General features: G+C 41.0%; 1 protein-coding gene across 1 annotated transcript in view; it reads left to right on the forward strand.

Moving 5' to 3' along the window:
- Positions 1 to 21902, forward strand: part of dpp6a (dipeptidyl-peptidase 6a) — a 656996-nt gene that overhangs the window by 319543 nt on the left and 315551 nt on the right. Inside the window, exon 4 of the mRNA XM_048605902.1 lies at positions 14846 to 14940. Coding sequence (XP_048461859.1) covers positions 14846 to 14940 — 95 coding nt within the window. The remainder of the gene's footprint in view (positions 1 to 14845; positions 14941 to 21902) is intronic.

Consider the following 21902-nt stretch of genomic DNA (forward strand, 5'->3'; position numbering starts at 1 on the left):
CCCTTCTTTAGAAAATTTTCTAAAGAAGGGTCCAGACCCGAAACGTCAGCTTCCTTGCTCCTCTGATGCTGCTTGGCCTGCTGTGTTTATCCAGCTCTACACCTTGTTATCTTGGATAGGCTGGGACTTTTTTCACTGGACCATCAGGGGTTAAGAAGTGACCTTGTAGAAGTTTATAAAATTATGAGGGGCATAGGTAACATGAATAGCAAAAGTCTTTTCTCTACAGTAGAGGAGTTCATAACTAGACGGCAAATTTTTAAGGTGAGAGGAGAAAGATTTAAAAGTGACCCGAAGGGCAACTTATTCACACAAAGGGTAGTTGGTATGTAGAATGAACTGCCAGAGGAACTGGTCAATGCAGATACAATTGCAACATTTAAAAGATATTTGGACAGATACATGAATAGGAAAGGTTTAGAGAGATGTGGGCCAAATGTAGGCAAATGGGACTAGTTTAGTTTAGGAAGCTTAGTCGTCGTGGATGAGTTGGACTGAAGGGTCTGTTTCTGTGTTGTATGACTCTATGACTCTATGGCTGATGTCTGTAGGTTCTGGACTATCCTCTTGAACCTGTACTATCTGCCTATCTACTCTAAGTCTACTCCATCATGTCTTTGCCTCGTATAAGATCATCTGCAGTCTGAATCCCAGGAATTCCATTAATTGCTACTGATTACAATCCTCTAGAGCAGTCCTACTATTCATTTTTATCAGAGTTTCAGTAGCACTTCACCATCCATTTCACTATCGTTAACATATTTATTCCTGTTATTCTACACTCCCCAGTTCCCACAAATTTCCTATGCCATTGAAGTATAATAAAACAAAGAACTGCAGATACTGAAGATCTGAAACAAAAACAGAAATTGCTGGAAATGCTCAGCGGGTCTGGCAGCATCTGTGGAGAAAATGTTTCGAGTTTACTGATACTTAAAAGGACATAGGAGCAGCAGTAAGCTATTCAGACCATAGAGTCTGCTCTGCCGTTCAATGAGATCATAGCTGACTCGATAATCCTCAACTCCACTTGCCTGCCTTTTCCCCATAATCCTTGATTCCCTGACTTATTAAACACCTGTCTATCTCAGTCTTGAATATACTTAATGACCTAGAAATCCCTCATCATCTCTGTCTTACATGTGCAAGCATTACTTCAAAGCTTATGCACTCTGGTTATTTCCACAAGGGGAAACAACCAATCCACATTGACCCTGTCAAATCCCCTAAGAAACGTGTGTATTTCATAGATTACATAGAAAATTGGAACAGTGGTAGGCCATTCAGCTCTTGCATCCTGCTCCACCATTCATTATGATCATGGCTGATCATCCATCTCAATGCAATGTTCCCACTTTTTCCTCGTACCTTTGACACCTTTAGCCCTAAGAACCATATCTAACTCCTCTTGACAACATTCAATGTTTTGGCCTTTACTCCTTTCTGTGACAAAGAGCTCTTCAGGCTCACTCCTCTTTGATGAAGAAATGTCTCCTCGCCTTGTCCTAAATGGCCCACCCTGCATCCTTAGACTGTGATCCCTGGTACTGGAATGATTCAATAAAGTTACCTTTCATTCTTTAAGATTCCAACAAATACAGGCCCAATCTATTTAACCCCTTCTCATAAGACAGACCCCCTAATCCTGGAATCAGCCTAGTTAATCATCTATGGGCTGCCTCCAATGTCAGTATGTCTTTCCAAGAAATTGTTCACAGCATTCAAGCTGTTGTCTGACTAGTGCCTTGCACAGTTTTAGCGAAGCCTCCCCACTTTTAACTTCCTCTGAAGAACTCGTCTCTCTTTCTTAGTACCATCTTCATCAGTCCGCTATCAGACCTCCTAAAGGCTTGAACCTTGGGTAGCAAATTAAGGAAAAAAAAGAAGAAAATTAGCGAATAACTAAAAATCTTGCATATGTTATATGCATGACAAGTAATTATGACCTAGATTGCACTTCCCATAAGGGTGCTACAAGCAGATCCAACAGTAACTTGCAAAAGAAATTTGTTCAAATTGTTGAAAAGGAACATTTCATGGCCCTAGGGATGGAACTAATTGGGTTTCAATCTCAAAGAGTGAGAACAGGCTTAACGGGCCAAAATGCCTCCTCCTGCATTGATTATTTCTGCAATTCTAATTGCATTTTTGTAGTTTTTTTTGGCAATTGTCGAATTACTACACACTGAAAAGCATCTGTTACACATTCACTAATGGGCTGGTTGATGGAGAAAGAGAGCAGTCAGGGCAATGCTACAGTAATCATCCTATCATGACACAACAGTGCCATTATAAGATCACATAAGCGACTCGTTTTTGAATTATTTATGCTGTAAAGATAAACATTGCTAATAAAGAGGGAAAATTGGTGTAGAAAACAACACGGCACTTGCATATGCATGAGACACTGTAGTTATTCTCAGGTGACTGAAGAAAAATTGCCTCTGTGCAGGAGTCAATTACACTTCATCAGTGTCTAATTCATATACAGTCGCATGATTTTCTTGCTTCCTAAGTACGTATGCAATAATGCAGACACTATTCATGTTTCAGAGGTGACCTGTGAATAGTCTCTCTCTGGTTGATTGTGAAAATGCAGGACAAAGTTATAGATAATTCTGTGTGTGTTTGAATAAATTCAAAGACTGTACAATCCCGATGCTCTTTTCACTGGAAGTGAGAAAAGGTTGAGGGATGACCTTACAACATTGAAGGCATTTGATTGAGTAGATGAAGAGGAATTGTTTCCACTTGTTGGTGAGTCCAGAATGAGGGCTCACATTATATAAACAAGCAAATCACTAACAAAACGAACAAGGAATTTGGGAGAACCAAAAGAGCTATGGATGCCGTAAATGAGAAACAAAAACAGAAATTGCCGGAAAAGCTCATCAGGTCTGGCAGCATCTATTGAGAGAAATCAGTGTTAACATTTTGGGTCAAGTGTCCCTTTCTCAGAATACAGGAATTCAGGAGAAATGTCTTTACCCAGCATGATAAGAGCATGGGAATCACAACCATAATTTGGTGATTGCAGCAGGTTGCTCAGATACAATTCGGGGGAAGCCAGGTAAGTACACAAGGGAGAAGGAGTCAAAAACCATGTTGATGGGGTTCAGTGATGTGGGCATGGGCAAAAGCTTGTGTAGGATATAAACACTGGCAGGGAAGAGTTGGGTCAAATGGCAATTCCTCTGCCATACACTCCAAAGACAATAACCTTCTGCCCCATGAAAAATTCTTCATTCTGTCACCATGAGCCCTTTAGAGCAGGTTATGAGGAAAGCAAATGGCCTTCATAAAAGGTTTAAATGTAGGGAAGTTTTGCTACAAGTACGCAGGATAACGATAATACAGCACCTGAAGTACTGTGTACAGTTCAAGTCTTTACTGAAGGAGGGACTCATTTGCAATGGAAGCGGTTCAGCAAAGTTTTTTTTCAGCTGATTCTGGAGATTAATGGGTTTGCCATGATGTGGAGGTGTCAGTGTTGGACTGGGGTGGGCAAAGTCAGAAGTCACATGACACCAGGTTATAGTCCAACAGGTTTATTTGAAATCACAAGCTTTCGGACCGCTGCTCCTTTGTCAGACGAACGTTGCTTGTCTAATTTTTTTAACCCATTGGTGTTTAAAAGAATGAGCGGTGATTCTATTGAAGATTGTGGGAAGCTTAACAGGCTGGTTGCTAAAAGAATGCTTCTCCTTGTGGGCAAATCTTGGAGCTCAGTTACAAAGTGAAAGGTCTCCCACTTAAGATGGTGATGAGGAAGAATTTTTTATCTGAGAGTGTTGACTGCTTTAGGAAATATTTTCACAGCTGATAGTAGAGACTGGGATATTAAACAAATATAAGACTGAGCTCAACAACATTGTGATCTACAAGGGAGTCAGTTTATGAGACCCAGACAGGAATGTACAGTTAAGGCCGCAGTCAGATCATCCCTGACCTTATTGAATGGCAGAGAAGACTCAAGGCTTGAATGGCCTAGTCATGCTCCTGCTTCTTATGTTTATTTTAATGTTTTGATGTATAGAATGGGAAATGGTGTCTTGGTGCATTAGGGAACTGTTCTGAGATTGGGGTAACAGGATGTTGCTGGGTGTAGTGATCGGAAGCAGGTGGATCCACTGACTGTAAGATCCTTGGTTGAGGTTGTTAACCTGGGCCAATCAGGGAGCTCTGGATGACAGATATAAACAGGGGATTCAGAATTGCTTCAGTTCCGGGACTGACTCTGAGGTGGCTGGCTACAACCAGAGTACTGTCCACATGTAAATAAAGGGTGACCTAGTGATGGGATACCAGCCTCTGTGCAGTTATTTCCCTTGGCTAAAGTAAAGGGTGCAGCCAGAAATCCAGTGTTTGGGAGTCCTTGATGATGGTGGAAACATCAGAAAGTTTTGCACTTAATTCCCAATACAGGTAGACAGGGTGCTGAAGAAGATGTTTAGCTCATTTGCCTTCATTGCTCAGACCAATGAGTATAGGAATTGGCATGTTATGTTGCGGTTGTACAGATCAATATTTAGGGTAACTTTGGAGTACAATGTACAGTTCTGGTTGCCCTGCTTTAGGGAGGATATTATTAAATTGGAAAGGGTGCAAAAGTGATTTACAAGGATGTTACTGTCACTGGAGAGTTGAATTTTCGGGAGAGGATGGATAGACTGGGACTTTTTTATCCTTGTGCTTAGTAGTGACCTTACAGAGATTTATAAAATCATGAGGGCTATAGATAAGGTGAATAGCAAAAGTCTTTTCCCTAGGTTAAGGGAGTTCAAAACTAGAGGACATAATTTTAAGGTGAGATGAGGAAGATTTAAAAAAGATCTGAGGGTGGTTTGTATGTGGACTGAACTGCCAGAGGAAGTAGTAGATGCAGGTAGAATTACAATATTTAAAAGAAATTTGGACAGGTACATGAATAGGAAAGGTTCAGACGGATACGGGCCAAATGCTAGCAAATGGGACTGCTTTAGTTTGGGAAACCTGGTTGGCATAGTCAAGTTGGATTGAAGGATCTGTTGCGAGCTATACGACTCTATGACTGTATGAGTCTGAAGAGATGGGTTCTGGTCATATGGTAGATGTACAGGTCAGAAAGTGAATCGTTCTAGCCATACAAATACATGAGATGCAAGAGCAGGTCAGAGTTTGAGTGTTCTGCATTGGGTAACTCACCTGCTGATTCCCCAGAGCCTATCCAACATCCCCAAGGCACAAGTCAGGAGTATGATGGAATAGTTCCCACTTGCCTGGATGGATGTGGCTCCAACAACACTCAAGGAGCTTGACACCATCCACGAGAAAGCAGCCCACTTGATCAACATCCCATTCATCAACTGAAAAATTCGCACACTGTCATAATTTAGGAAGGCAACTCACCAGGTTTCCAAGGGCAGGTACAAATACATAACATATGCTGAGTTTGTCAATGATGCCTACATCCCAAAAATACATGACAAAAAACATCTTAACATAGTTCTGATGGGTATTACATCCTCAGGGGTGTCATTTTGTGGATGGGACATTTACCAGAGCCTCCTCTGCATCAGGTGGCTGGAAAAGGTGCTGTATTTTATTGAGGAGCAGGGCCAATATTGATGCTTTAACCAACATCACAGAAAACAGAGTATCTGCCCACTATTACTGTAACTTTGTGTGATCATGCTGTTTAAAAGTTGGCTCAATCTGATACAGCAGTTCAACACATAGAAAATACCTCTGGCTGTAAAGCATTTTCAATCACAAGAGATGTAATATAAATAGAAGCGCTTTGAAATTTTTAAAAATATACTATCTCAAACTAGCAAATTGGGCCTTTGGGGATAATTTTCTCCATGGAAAGAGCAGGTTTGTATTAATTATCTGGTGACTTAATGTTCTGTGGAAAATGGCTGTCAGTGTATTATGGACAGCATTTATGTACCTTCACAAATACCAGCTGAGACTTAAGACAGTGATAAATCTCTTAAACTGGCCAAGTTAAAGTGTCAATTGCAGCAATAATTTGGGGGGCCGCAATTAACCTTAGCTCATGCAGGAACTGGGTGTCGCTTGGTGGACTTGATACATTCTGGCTGATTCAATCTGGCAGAAATGGGGAGGCAATGGCCTAGTGGTATTATCGCTGGACTGTTCATCCAGAGACCCAGGTAATGTTCTGAGGAGCTGGGTTCAAATCCTGTCATGGCAGATGGTGGAATTTGAATTCAGTAAATATCTAGAATTAAGAATCTAATGATGACCATGAATCCATTGACGATTGTCAGGAAAAAAGCCCATCTGGTTCATTAGTGCCCTTCAGGAAAGGAAACTGCCTCCTTACCTGGTCTGGTCTACATGTGACTCCAGAACCACAGCAATGTGGTTGACTCTGAATTGCCCACTAGACAATTAGGGATGGGCAATAAAAGCTGCCTAGCCAGCGATGCCCTCATCCTGTTAATGAATTTTAAAAAACATCCATGCATTCTCTAGGAGCTCCTCAGATGGCTGACTCATAATTGGGTGAGAAAAGTTTTTTACACAGAGGGTAGTGTGTACCTGGAACGTGCTGCCAGAGGAGGTGGGAGAAGGAGGTATGATAGCAAAGTTTAAGAGGCATTAAGACAGACACATGAACAGGCAGGGAACGGAGGGAAATGGACCATGGGCAGGCTGAATAGTTTAGAATAGCATTATGGCTGACACGGACAAGGTGGGCCGAAGGGCATGTTCCTGTGCTTACTGTTCCATGTCCTATTGTAATTAATTCTGTCCCCAGCATTGATCCCAGTGGCACACTCACCAGTTACAGATTATCATCCTGAAAATGCCCCCTTTTTCACAACTTTCTGTCTGCTATTAGTTAACCAATCCTCAATCCTCAACCCCAACCCCACCCCCAACCATCACATGGACTGCTATCTTATTGAATAGCCTTATGCTTTCTGCAGTATATTATCAAATGCCTTTTGGAATTCCAAATATGTTAATCAACTGGTTTAATTTTATCTTCCCTGCTTGTTACCTTGTCAAAGAGCTGTAATAAATTTGTCAGCATGATTTCTCCTTCATGAAGCTATGCTGACTTTGCTTGATTATATTATCTGTTTCTAAATGCTCTGCTATTGCAGCCTTTTTAATAAACTCTAGCATTTTCCTAATCACTGATGTTATATTAACTGGCCTATAGTTACCTGTTTGTTGTCTCCCTCCATTTTGAATAAGGGTGTTACAGCTTTCCCAGTCCTGTGGGACATTTCTTTATCTCAAAAAAAAGATATGTCTACCCAATGAGATTTAGCAATGAGAGAACAATCTTGACCTTTCCACTTTTAGCTACAGCCTTGGTCTTTTTGGAGGGATTATTATTTGGGTAAGAGGTTGACCATCTGAAACAAGGAGTGGAGAAAGGGAGTAGCCATCTGCTTTGTTGCTTTTAACTCATTTTATCAGAGAAACCAGCTTGGAGTTGCTGTGCCAGCAATTAAGTGCCATAGTGTTACAGATTTTTGGTAAGTATTGTCCTGATTCTGTAACATTACGGATGGATGCAATCTTGAACTAGCTCCTCTCAGCCTGCCTTGTGTTCTATAAATCCCCCCTCATCATCCTAGTACTCCAGAACTAGCTGCAGGTTGGCTTAGAGTCAATCGATTTTCCTGTAGTCGTCACAATTGAACTGTAGTGTGTTGTCCAATCAGTACCTGCAGTTCACTAGTTTTATTCATAGCAGACCCAAATACCAGCAAGTCATGGGCACACACCAATTTCTGAACACTCAACTCTGGGTGTTCACCCAGTTCCCATTTCCTAGTCATACCAAGATGGTTAGAGCATTTATGTCCTGAGATGTTCAGTCTCTCCAACGATGATGGACGTGTATTGCAAGGAGATAACCTCCTGTGACTCCAACTCACACTTTTGGTTGGAGTGAAGAATCAATAGTTGCCAACTCCTCTGTCTTTTAGTCTTTCTTATTGCTCAACGGTGATTTCTATGGGATTGGGCAAGGTGCCATACCCAGCTGTGGTTGAAGAGTGACTGGTGTTTTGTTCATTGCAAAAGTGCCAGGTCCATTCCTTTCCCCCATAAGTGTTGGGAGCCAGCAACAATTTGATCCCACTGTTCCATGATCTTTGTGAATTTTATGCCCCTAGAGATTCATCAGGACAGTTGCTGGGAAAGTGAATCTCCCAAGAACCAAACCTCCCGACTGTCTAACACTCAAACCATGGGTTTTCCCTTGTCCTGCCCTTCCTTGCAGGAGGGAGACACAACGTAGTGAGGGAAAGTTAAGAGTGTGTAAGTGATGGAGAGAGACTGTGGAGATTGCAGAGAACAGAGAGGGCATTGGAATTTGAACTGAAGCTACTTTCGAGTGAACTAAGAACATCTGTAATGGGATTGAAAAATGAAAAGTTATCATGCAAAGGTTTTTGGCATTTCCAAAAGTAATATTGCTCAAAGGATTTAATTTAATTTATTTCTTTAACTGAAACATGCGCTCCAAATTGCTTCAGTAATTCCGGGTGAGTCATCCAACTTGGCAAGGTCCATAGTTGCCCTGATAACAAAATTAACTCTCATAGAGAGAAACGTAATGTGTGGTGCCAAGAAAATGACACGAAAGCAATGAATGTTAGTTCTGTGTGACGCGAGTCAGTTTCCATAAATAGTGTAATGAATGTTTTTCATTGATAATAAAATTAAGAAACAGGAGAACAGAATTTAAATAAAGAACACTATTAATTTCCAGTTCAGATGCTGATATTGCTTCTCCAAAAGATTCAAGAGGTTAGCTTCTTTATACAGCTCAATAAGTTAATGAACACAACATGTTGCGGTATATTGCCAAGTACATACAAACCATGCCCAGTAATCACAAAACCCAAAATGAAAGAAGTTGAATGTTTTCCAGAAGGAGTTAACAATGATTCTTAGGTCTTGTGGTATCAAAGATATGAGGAGAAAGCAGGAACAGGGTTGTGTGATCAGCCATGTTTATATTTAATGGAATAGTGTGCTTGAAGGGTCAAATGTCCCATTCCTGCTTCTATTTTCTGTGTTTCATTGTAAGTTAAGAAAAAAAAAATCCTGTATTAATTCAATCATCCATTTGAATTGCATCAATAACTTACATGCAGAATTGCAAATCATGAGCCTATTAACATATGTCCGGGTAAATACAAAATGAGTTATTTGAAGCAGGCAATAACAGAGATCAGATGGAATTACATTATCCAGCTGTTCCTTCCAGCAACCTGATATCTTCACTCTGGTGGTTAGAAATCACAAAATAAATCCTGTTTTTTTTTGGTGTGACCCTCATAGGTGAGCCCTCTTCCTCAACCTTGCTGAAACCATGTCATTTTCTCCATTTCCTACCTTACATACTTCAGTTCAAAGGATCTGTTCTCATATCGTTCAGCTCTTAAAGATCAATTATACCCAGAGTAGCTATAGCATTAGCTCCTTCTATTACCACATTTATACCTCCAGAGTCTCACAAGGCCTGATAATTGTTCTGTTGTTTCTCAATACTGGTGTATTGTGTTCAGTTCTGGTCGCCCTGTTATAGGAAGGATATTCTGAAGATGGGCAGAGTTCAGAAAAGGTTCACCAAAAGGGTGGTGCCTGAAATCAAAGGTTTGAGTTACAGGGATAGGCTGCGACTGGAAGATAGGAGGTTGAGGGGTGACCTTGTCGACGTTTTTAAAATGATGAGGTGTATAGGTAAGGTGAATGGCAGGTGTCTTTTCCCTAGGGTGGGGGATTTCAACACTTGGGAGCATATTTTTAAGGTAAGAGGAGAAAGATGTGAGAGGCAACGTCTTTACTCAGAGATAGTAGGAACTGCAAATGCTGGAGAATCTGAGATAACAAGGTGTAGAGCTGGATGAACACAGCAGGCCAAGCAGCATCAGAGGAGCAGGAAAGCTGACATTTTGGGCCTAGACCCTTCAGACCCAAGCAGACAGGAGGAGAATGTGCAAACTCCACATAGACAGTTGCTGAGGGTGGAATCGAACCCAGGGTCCCTGGTGCTATGAGGCAGCAGTGCTAACCACAGAGCCACCATGCCACCATGCCACCCCCATATGATGTTATCTTCTGAAAATGTGCTTCAGACACATAGTTGTACCACTTCATTGCTACTGCCTTGTCAGAAAGCTTCACCATCTTGAATGAGCAATCATTTCCATAAGTTAAAGAATGGGTTGCCAAACCTGTTGTATTCAGTGACCCACCAAAAGCTATGCATCCATGCCATAGAATTTGTGCCATCTTCCAGACACTTTTTTGGGCTGCCCCAGATTATTATCAGCCTCAGAGTTTGTTTCAACTACTCGCTGAACATAGAATCATACAATAATGTGACACAGGTGGAACCTCTCTGGACCATTATGCAGGATCTTCTACCATTTCCAGGACATGTTTGGAGGTAGGTGAGGTAATTAATTCAGCAGGACAGTGGCATTCATTTTCACTCTAATTGAGTCTGCAATGGGAAAGTTAGTGGTCGAACTACCAAACCTGATAACAATTGAGGCCTGTAAATCAACAGCAGCCTTCAGAACGGCAACGCAAAATTTGAGGTAAATTGGTATGATTTTGTGGCGGGGTACATGGTGACCAAGAGTGTGAACTGAATATTCAAGGATATTCAGCTTTTAGGAGAAATGGGTAGAAAGGAAAACATTCTTTATGAGGGATGAGCTCAATACATGAGTAAGAGAGAATCTTAGATCAAAAGTTCAAGATTGGTTATAATCGGTTTACAATGGGGTGGCACAGTGGCTCAGTGGTTAGCACTGCTGCTTCAAAGTGCCATGAACCTGGGCTCGATTCCATCTCAGGAGACTGTCTGTATGGAGTTTGCCTTTTCTCCCTGTGTCTGCATGGATTTCCTCCAGGTGCTCCAGTTTTTTTTTATTCATTAACGAGATGAGGACGTCGCTGGCTAGGCAGCATTTATTGCCCATCCCTAATTGCCCAGGGGACGGTTCAGAGTCAACCACATAGCTGTGGGTCTGGAGTCACATGTAAGCCAGACCAGGTAAGGATGGCAGTTTCCTTCCCTCAAGGGCATTAGTGAACCAGACGGGTTTTTCCCAACAATCGGCAATGGATTCATGGTCATCATTAGATTCTTAATTCCAGATATTTTATTGAATTCAAATTCCACCATCTGCCATTGCGGAATTCGAACCCGGGTCCCCAGAACTCCCCAATAGTTTCCTCCCACAGTCCAAAGATGTGCAGGTCAGGTGGATTGGCTATGCTAAATTGCCCATAGTGTCCAGGGATGTGCAGGTCAGGTGGATTAGCCATGGGAAATGCAGGGTTACAGGGAAAGGGTGGGCTGCTGTTCAGAGAGTCAGTGTGGACTTGATGGACAGAATGGCCTGCTTTCGCACTGTAGGGATTCTATGATTTTAAAGTCAAATGGAGCTAAGAAATAACAAGGGATACATTGGTACAAATTGTTCAAACATTACCAAACTGTAGTGCTATTATTGGACATGGTATAAATCAGGAAGTCAGAGATGCATGTAATGTGTGTAATACAGTAAAACAGTGTTCTTCAGTTCAAATTTAGAGTGGATTAAACAAATTAGCACCAACAATGAACACAAAGTTCTTATCTGTAGCAAACAGGTGGCCATGGTAGGACGGACAGTTTGGAGAGGGCTGCAGGGCTAAATGAAGGATTGTACAGAGATTGGGAAGGGGAAAAGTAGATTAAAGCGCAAGAATGTGGATTTTAAATTGGAGGCATCAGGGGATTGTGGCAATATAAGTCAGCAAACACTATCCGGCCATTAGATATAGGAGCAGAATTTGGCCATTCAGCCCATTGAATCTTCTCTGTGATTCATTGAGATCATGGCTGATCTGAGATAATCTTCAACTCCACTTTCCTGCCTTTTTGTCAAAACTCTTGATTCTTTTACTGATTAAGGATCTGTCTATCTCAGCCTAACTATATTTAATGACCCAGCCTCAACAGCCCTCTGCTCAATAGATTCACCACTGTCTGAAAGATGACATTCTGACGTTGATAGGTAAATGGCTTTGGGATGCAGGGGGCTTTTTTTCAAGTTTTGGTTTTCCCTTCACCCCTGAATACTGTGATGTAGGTGAGGATACAAGTAACTGTAGTTTGAATGAACTGACGTTTTCGAATCATGGAAGGTGGAAGCTGAGAAGGGAATGGACATGGATTTCAGCAACATAAGGGACAGCTGAAGCTGTAGAATTAGATTTAAGTTGTTATTGAAACAGCAAGGGAACGATTGTAATCTCACCCAACTGTTGGAAGTCAGTTCAGTGAGAAATCAAAATTGTTTCACATACTTACCCACTTTTAAGCAGCCAATGTTCCCTGAATTACAAGCCATTGTACCATGTTACACTTTTAGCTAACTACACGATAACTAGCGAGGAATGTTTATTTGGGAATGCAAGGAGAAAACTAAAAAACTTACAGCTTGAATTGCAGGGGTCGAGCTGTCCTAGTAGAAACTGCTTTGTGCTGATACTGTCTAGTCAAAGACTGTGCTATTTCCATGGACTCAAACCTACACCATTGTGCGTTCATAGTTTCTGCCTATAATGTGGTTTGGGCATTGGGTGTCAGTATTGCACTCTTGACACTGCTCCGTCCTGCTAGATTCTGAAATGAAAGCAGAAAGTACTGGAGAAACCCAGCAGGTTAAACTTTTTGAATCCGATATGACTCTTTGAGCTCCACTACTCTGAGACTGCTGCATCTCTATCATTAACTCATCTTCAGTGTCTCTCTCCTCATTCTAGGTATGTCCCATAAATCTTTATTCACGTTTCTTTGTGAACAGAATACCAATCAGAGCACTCTCATTCTTTTCTTCCATTTGGTCTTTTTTGAATCTCAACAGCCCGTGACTGTTGATATCAGATTTGCACCATCAAGCACATCATCGGCATTCATGTATTAATTCGCCATTATGTGACAGAATCCACTTTTCAAGAGCCACAATTGTGCAATTAAAAATATGGAGTGCAGTCTGGAGGGATTATTATCACTAGAGTTACTGAAACCAGGTTAGCAGATTAAGGTTACTTCATGATGTGAAACAGTGGGAACATTTTCCTGGGAAGGCTGATGAATTGTTGGATTGATGTAGCTTGCTAGTGGAGAGACAGACTTCCAGTTTCTCAAAAAGCCAAAGAACTGCAGGTGTTGAGAATCAGAAATTGCTGGGAAAAAGCCAGCAGATCCTGCAGCAGAGAAGGTAGTGTTAACATTTCAGGTCTAGTGACCCCTCTTCAGAACTTTTTCCAGATTGTGCTGGCCTGGGAGATTTGGAGGTTTGAAGTATTCATCTTCATTGGGCTAACCAGACTTTCCTCGACCTTGCATTTTCTTGTTTTGCATACAACAAGATTAAATCACGTATGTCAATACAAATAAATTGTAATTTCATTGGTTATATTCCTAATAAATTAAGGTCAGCATTTCCGATGCCTTCATTATAAGTCTTTGTTTAATTCATGGATTTTTATCAACTGACGCCATTAAAGAGTTTGTTATTAAACTCTCACTTGCTAGTAGGGCTGATTTGCAGTCATCACACTCCTAGCCCCGTACATTAATCTTGTATTCAGGTGGCATCTTCAGTGAGCTTCACTATTTAGTAAGAGTTGCACAGCATAGCATGTACCACTAAAATTATGCTACATAAAGAGGCAATTACTTCTACTAAAACAGCAGACAGATGGATTTCTTCTGAATATAGTGAAAGCTTTGTGATGTTAACATGCAGTAATTCAAGATGTGAAGGAATGACTTTAGCTCGAAAACCTGTTCAAAGCAACACGTAGGAGTATGTCTAACAATGTGACTTAAGTCTCAGTTCAAAATGCTCTTCCCAATGGTATTGGAAATGGACTGTCCAGCAGTTTTCACCCAATTGGCTAATCTTGCCTTAAAATATAACTATCACGATTCGTATGTGGGCAGGGAAAATCAAATTAAATCATGTCATTAAATCAAATCATGGTTTCAATGCTTTACTATTGTGTATAAATATTATCCCGTGTGATAGGGGGTCAGTATAGCATGTTAACGGATGAGTCATTCCAATGGTTAATGATCTGGGGACAATGATTGAAATCCCAGCACAGCACATCTGTTTGAAAGCTCCTGAAGTACAAAGCTGCATTCAAAAGCACTCTGTGCCTTATAGAAGGAATCAGCTAAAATCCAGACCCTGCCCTCTCTTCCAATCCCATCCCCTGGTCCCTCTTGCCTGGTGACCCCATTCAATGACTCCCCCCATCCCACTCTCACTGATGTGTGGTCTAGGCCCTTCAATCATCTTCCACCTCACCCTTGGTGCTTTATCAGGTACTCTGTGCCCAGCAGCTCTCACGGGTGGGATTTCTGATTCCGGGGTCCTACGTCCTGGGGAAAGCCTGACACCAGCAACTTGGTTATCCTGGGTTCTTCACTTTATTACACCTTCCCCAACACAGGCAGTGCAGGACTGCCACCAGCTCTCTACTTTTCTAGGATTAAATTCTGGTTAAGAGTTGGACAATGCAAGTTATGAGAGCTTTCTATGTGCCAGTTTACAACAGTGTTGTTGCTTATAAAGCACTCTGGGAAGTTCTGAGATCATAATGTGGGTAAAGTCATAGAGTCATAGAGGTTTACAGCTTGGAAACAGGCCCTTCAGCCCAACTTGTCCGTGCTACCCAGTTTTCACAATTAATCTAGTCCCATTTGCCTGCCCATTCTGGTTTCAATGCTAAAGTGTGGAATCTATCTGACAGTGGCCAACCATTACAATTTCTTCCTGTTTGTGCGCAGATACTGAACTGCTCTATCGGACGTCAGATGGAAATCTGGAGAGACAGAATATTGAAACCATGGAAAAGACACTTCTGATGATGGACCGGAAATTTGTAAGTATTTCTTCTACCTTTCATCCAGAAATCACACCGGTCAGCTCAGAAAAATACGGTACAAGGCAGGATTGTCAGTATCCACTGTTTAAAAACAAAACGAGGGCTCACAAAGTTTGAGAAGTAATTGGTTAAGAAAGGAGCAAACCTCTATTGTGGGAAAGCCTGACATTTTGATGGATAATGAGTATACTTTACAGCAAGCACTGCATGAGTGTACCCTCAGTTTTGTTTCGCTTGCAGTGATCAAAAAGTTGAAGTGTTGACATTCAGCTCCAGTACCTGTGTAATTGACGTGGGATGATTCCCTGTGTGGTAATTGTAGCAAGTCCATCAACACACTGAGAAACTAAGAATTCTTTGTACCTGTTGCATAGACAGGTGTAACAGCCAACTTAATACTATCAATATCCCACATACAAAAAACAGGTGTTGGAACGGCTGATCTGTAGTTATGAGACTTGATTGAAAGATTTATTGTTCATCAGGGTGCTAGGATCACACTCTACTCCTTTTATTTATTCATTTATGAGTAAAAGTTGCCATTGGCTAGACCAGCCCATCCCTAATTATCTAGAGGGCAGTTAATAGTCAACCACAGTGCTGTGGGTCTGGCATCACATGTAGGTCAGACCAGGTAAGGATGGCAGATGGAAAACAAAAAAATGCTAGAAATCACAGCGGGTCAGACAGCATCCATGGAGAGAGACCAAGCTAACGTTTTGAGTCGAGATGAAATGTTAGCTTGTCCTCTCTGCGTGGATGCTGCCTAACCCACTGTGATCTCCAGCATTTTTGTTTTCAGTACAGATTCCAGCATCTGCTCCTACAAGGATGGCAGATTTCCTTTTGTAAAAGATATTAATGAACCAGATAGATTTTTCTGACAATCTATAATGGTATCATCGTTGTCATTCGACTCTTAATTCCAGATTTTTATTATTATTCTGGTGTTTGCTATTTGATTATTATTGATCAGAAACCGAATTGACCCAGCCATCTAAGTACTGAGTGCAGCTCCAACAACACTCAGAAAGCTTGACATCATCCAAGACGAAGCAGCCAAATTAATTGGCGCCCCATCCACCGCTTTACACTTTCATATGACAGTCAGTGCCATCTACAAAATGCAAAGCAATAACTCACCATCTTTACCAACTACTTGGACAAGGTCAGCAAGTATATGGGAGCACCAGCACCTGTTATTCCTTCATTGTCAATAGGCCAAAATCCTGGAACTCCCTCCCTAACACCATTGTGGATGTACCCTATACCACATGGTCAGGAATGGCTCGAGAAGGCAGTTCAGCACCACCTTGTCCAGGGTAATTAAGGATGGGCAACAAATGCTGGCCCTGTCAGCAACACCCATATGCCATGAAGAATTTTCTTAAAAAGGTTTGAATGAGAGGTGTCTTCTGTGTCAGCAGTACAACTTGCATTTGAGTTATAAGACCAGCATAGAAACTCATTCCATTCTCCAGTCCTTGTGACATCTGATCATTGTAACAATGGTTAATCCAGTAAGTGTAGATGTGCTTCCTGCATCTTACTGTAGGCACCTTTCATTTTATGACTCAACTGATAGTAATGTTGGATCCTAGTGTGAAACCTGTCTTGATAGACCATGGGTTTTATTTTTGCAATTTGTTTACCATGGGGGTCAGCCAAGGAACGTATTCAGAAGAGGCTGCCAATGAACACTTAACAAAAGAACATTAAAGTTTGTTGTATATATAAGGAAAACAAAATATATTCACTATGTAATAATTATTTGAGACAATCTTACTCCACATGTCATCAGCAAAGATTCAATCCTTTTGACCTCAACAATAACCTTCCAGATACTCAGACCTCAGTGAGAGTTCACCCAGTTTCCACTTTAAAGTTCCTTGTTCAGTAGCATGGTTGTGCTTGATTTCTTCTTGGCAAACCTCTGCATTCATGTAGTGCTATTTCTTTAGCCAATGTTGCTTCCTGAAATCCTTATACAAACTGCTAACGTAGCTGGCTTGAAAACAAAACATGCTGGAAATCACAGCAGGTCAGACAGCATCCATGAAGAGAGAACAAGCTAACGTTTTGAGTCAAGATGACTTTTCAATAACTCATCAAACTTCAAATTTTATACAGTCATGTGCACTTCAGAACCAAATATCCAAATAATAATTATAAATAATGAAAATTTATTGTAGTTGCTACTTGAATATTAGGAAATATTTTCCTCCCCCCACCTCCAGCCACTAAGTGTGGGGTAGGAGACATGGAGGGTGCCAATGAATCAGCGAGGCAGGTGGGAGATGAAGAGCCTTTCCAGCTCCCTGATAGATTCCAGGGGGAGGACTGTTCAGTTCAGGCTTCCCCACCCCTAGGCCAAATGAGAGCCTTTGGTGACAATTCATTAAGGGGCAACTGAGGTCACCATTCTGCCACTGCCAGCATTCTACCTTGCAGGATGGTTGGGAGGCCGTCAGGAGTGCTGTTGGGAGGGGCGTTGCAAGTAGGCTTGTGGGGGAGCTCCTTCCTGGGCACCTCATCTCCAGTGAAGGGTCTAATCAGTAGCACCTCTTCTTTCAAAACTCCCACTCTCTGCTACCTAATGTTGGAGTGCAACAGGCAGTATTTAACAAGCCCACCCCACATACTGGTACCCTGGGTTTCCAGTACATTGACACTTGGCTCCTGATTGATGGACAGCTGTTAAAGGAAGGTGCCTCATGTACAATGACCCAGTGGTGTACAGAAAGATTGCCTGACTGACATTAAATCCCATTTGGGCAACTAGAAATGACTGCCATTGGGATTACCAAAACCAATACATATCAGCTCAATATGCCAATATTTTGCGGTATATTTAGTTCAAAGATATACACAAACCTTGCTGATGAAGAAATAGGAGCAACTTTTATCATTGACCTATTTGTATTATGATAATATCAATGCGAGTCACAAGTATTCAGGACAAAGGGTTTAACTTCAAGACATTTTGGGGCGTTCAATAACCAATATTTGTTACAAGTTATTGCTGCATCCCAAACTGCAGAATTAATCAAAGTTTTATGAGTTGGTCAGAGTTGGAATTTGCAGAACTCCTAATTCCTGAAAGTTAATTGCTGTAAAGTTATTCTGGCTTTTTTATTAAGTAGGTGTTAATAATTTATAGCGGTGTTATCAGACTGTCAAATTTTTATCAATGGACAATTACAGCTCAGTGCCAGATTAAGTAACAGTTGAGGACGGACACAAGAGAAGTGTTAATGTCTATAGATCAAGCAAGATGCTCTATGAAAAGCACTTCTCACATTTAAAATCAAATTAATTTACTGCACTGTTCACGAGAAGTCTGTTTTATGGGCAAAATAATAGACTTTAAGTCTAAATTCTCAAGGTGCAATATGGCCTTTCTGTAGATCTAATGATTCTAATAATTGTGTAATTTTCAGGGGTGATTTATTCATCCTAAGTATAGCATGGATACTGTTCTGGCAACCTCTCTCAAACTTATACAGGGACTGGGGACAGATATAAAGGCATAGCGCCAGATCACAGCCAATCAGCCTTAAGCAAGAGCCCTGAGGCTCTCAAACGTTGATGATTATGTTGTAGAAAGGAGGACTTGCATGAGAGCAATGCCTTTCACAATCTCTGCATAACTTCAGGAGTTTTAAGACTTAAGGTGTCTTGCAACCAATTACCTCAAATGCACAGCATAGCTATTCGGCTTAACAGGCCCATGCTCGCGATTTTCTCTTCTACACCAGACCAATCGGCCCTGTAGCGAAATACTCGATAAGAAAATGGTGGCAACAAACATACTATGGTGCTGAACATTTGCACAGATAGCCTCATCTGAGATGGTGCTAAGCAGCAAGCATTGCTCACATAGCAGAAATTTCATATTCAACCTCAGAGTGAGTCTGCAATGGGTAGTGATCAAATGGAATAGAAGAGCAGGAACCTTGGTATGCAGAGACACAGACCATTAGACAGAATAGCCTCAGTTGGCAAATACATAAAAAAGATAACCCAAACACTTGCTTTTGTATCTAGTGTCACAAGAACAAGGAGGAAATGTTCAAAACCTATAGTGTAATGCTGCAGTTGAAGTATGTAATGCAACCTGTTGTAGGAAGGATAGAAACGCAGAGGAAAAGGATCAGGATAGATTATGTATAGTCTGAAGAAGAGTCACCGGACTTGAAACATTAACCGTGCATTCTCCCTATTGATGCTGCCAGGCGTGCTGAGTTTTACCAGCAATTTCTGATTTTATTTCAGATCTCCAGCATCTGCAGCTCTTTATTTTATTTACTTTGGAGTAAATGAACTTGGATGTTACCAAGGAATGACCAAAGTTCACAAACCGTTAGAAAATTTAGTCGTTATGATGCTATCAATAGACAAGTCAGATCCCAGACTGAAATCTGGTTTGCTAGATCATATTTTATTAATGGTCTTTTGACTTTAATGAGGTGGTCTTTTACTGAAACATAAACACACAGTGCAGCTGATTTAGTTTCTACAACAAAAAAGAAGTTCTTGACACAAGAAAAAGATAAAATGGAATAAGACAAACTATATTTACACATATTTAAAGATAAGTGGTAAAAATACAATCCCATTAATCCCAACAGCATTCAAATATAGTCCACAGATACCAGAGAAAATGCATTTCTCCACTCCATATAGGGTTTGACTTATGGCTTTGTATCCCAGTCATGAGAATCTGATAGCCTTTTTCTTGATTTGTCATATAAGTGAGCTTAGACTTTCTAAGCTTCATATAACCCCTTCAGGACTTTTAACTAAATTTAACCAGTCACTTCTGGTCTGGAACTTTTAAACAGCACTCCTTATACTGAGGTAACCTCTAAAGTGTCCTAAAATGTTTCCCTTTCTTAGGAGTAGCTGTCTTAAACATCTAGCTTCAGTCAGGACTTGTGCAAAATTGCCCAAGTAAAACTCAATAGCTATTTTTTCAAACTATTTGTGTTTCCCAAGCCCACCCAAAAGATTGCAGAATCTTCTATCTGAAAGTCTAATACACTGCACTATATCCATTGTTCGCTGTTCCAATGTAAAGGCAACCTTATTACTGTCCAGGATGTCACGCTCTCATTTTTTTTAAAAGATACCAGCATGTTTCCAGAAATACTTAGAAAGTAATCATTAAATCTCAAACACATTGACCGAACCTACATATCATACATTCAAAATCCAAACTCTAAGATATAGATAAATTACACACCTTACATCACATAGTTGTTTTCTTAAAGCAAAGAATAATATTGAAGGTTTTGGAGAACATGCGAGAAATGGGTTCAGAGTTAACTCGCTGGAGGAAGTGAAAAATACTGGCAAATCCCTGTTAGTCCAGTGTGTGTGCAATATAACAATCTGAGATGAAAGTTTCTGTTTAGGGTTTAATCGATAATATGGGGACAAAATTGCACTGGTTATCTGAAAGCCAGCAGTTCTAAAATTTTTTACATTATTTGCCACTGAATATGTCACTGAACGTAAAATCAATAACCTGCAAGACTGCACAATGTTTAATGGTATATATTTGGTAAATGTTGCTTTAAAAACTATTACTTTGCTATCCATGGAAATTACCATGAGCCAAATCATGGGGTATCCCTTCACAAATCTGTGTTAAGCAGAACTTTGAGAGAACCAAAGACTCCCCCAAGTGTAGCACAATTTGCCGACACGCACAGCACACATTATGTCAAAAAAATTCAGAAAAGAATTGGAAAATCCATGGAAAAAGGTGTCTTGATAAGGAAGCGTTAGCATGGATTTCCAAAGCGGATATCATGTTTAGCTACTATTGTGGGATTTTTGAAGAGGTTCAATAAAGAGGTGCTGTTGGTGTGGTATGTATTGCTATCTGGAAGGCATCTGATACAGTTCTGCTCAACAGACTTGTGGGGAAAATGGAATAAAATAGACAGTAGCAACATGGATACAAAACTAGTAGAGTGACAGGAAACAGAGAGTAGTAGCCAAAGGATATTTTATAGGCTAGATGAGTGTTTATAGTGGATTTTACAAGGTGCCGGTTTTGGGACTCTTGCTTTGTCTGATATATATGAATGGTCTAGATCCTGGTGTACAGGGGATAATTTCAAAGTTTACAGATGATATGAAACTTGGAGGAGTTGTAAAAGGTGAGGAGCACAGAGTAGAACTTCAAAAAACGTAGACAAGTTGGTGGAATGGGCAGATAGGCGACAGTTGGCATTCAATGTAGAGAAATGTGAGGTGAAGCATTTTGGTAGGAAGAATATTGAAAAACAATGTGAAATAGGAGGTACAATTCTAAAAGGGAGTACAGGAGCAGAGGTATGTGAGTGTTAATGTGCATTGATCATTAAAGGTGGCAGGACAGGTTGAGTGAGCAACTAACAAAACATACAGTATCCTTAGCTTTATTAATAGGGGCATAGAGTACCAGAGGAAGGAGGTGAAGTTGAACTTGTACACGTTTGGCGGAAACAGTTGGCGCTGGTGACTTCAGTCACCACCTTCCATTATGTCTCCACCATGACCATGGGCCTCTAGAGCAATTGAGTTGTACTCCTGCTTTTTCCGGATGGCCCCAATAATATGAGAGATGAGCTGCTGTCAACAGAGCCTGTTACGTGGAACAATCCCTCTTCCGTACCTACACCGGCCCTAAACCCCACCTCTTCCTCCGTTACATTGATGACTGTATCGGCGCCACCTCGTGCTCCCACGAAGAGCTCGAACAGTTCATACACTTCACTAACACCTTCCACCCCAACCTTAAATTTACCTGGACCATCTCTAACACCTCTCTCCCCTTCCTGGACCTCTCTGTCTCCATATCGGGCAACCACCTCGAAACCGATATTCATTTCAAGCCCACCGACTCCCACAGCTACCTAGAATACTCCTCCTCCCACCCACCTTCCTGCAAAAATGCTATCCCCTAT

This window comes from Rhincodon typus, chromosome 2, assembly GCF_021869965.1.
Source record: "Rhincodon typus isolate 14 chromosome 2, sRhiTyp1.1, whole genome shotgun sequence".
NCBI lineage: Eukaryota > Metazoa > Chordata > Chondrichthyes > Orectolobiformes > Rhincodontidae > Rhincodon > Rhincodon typus.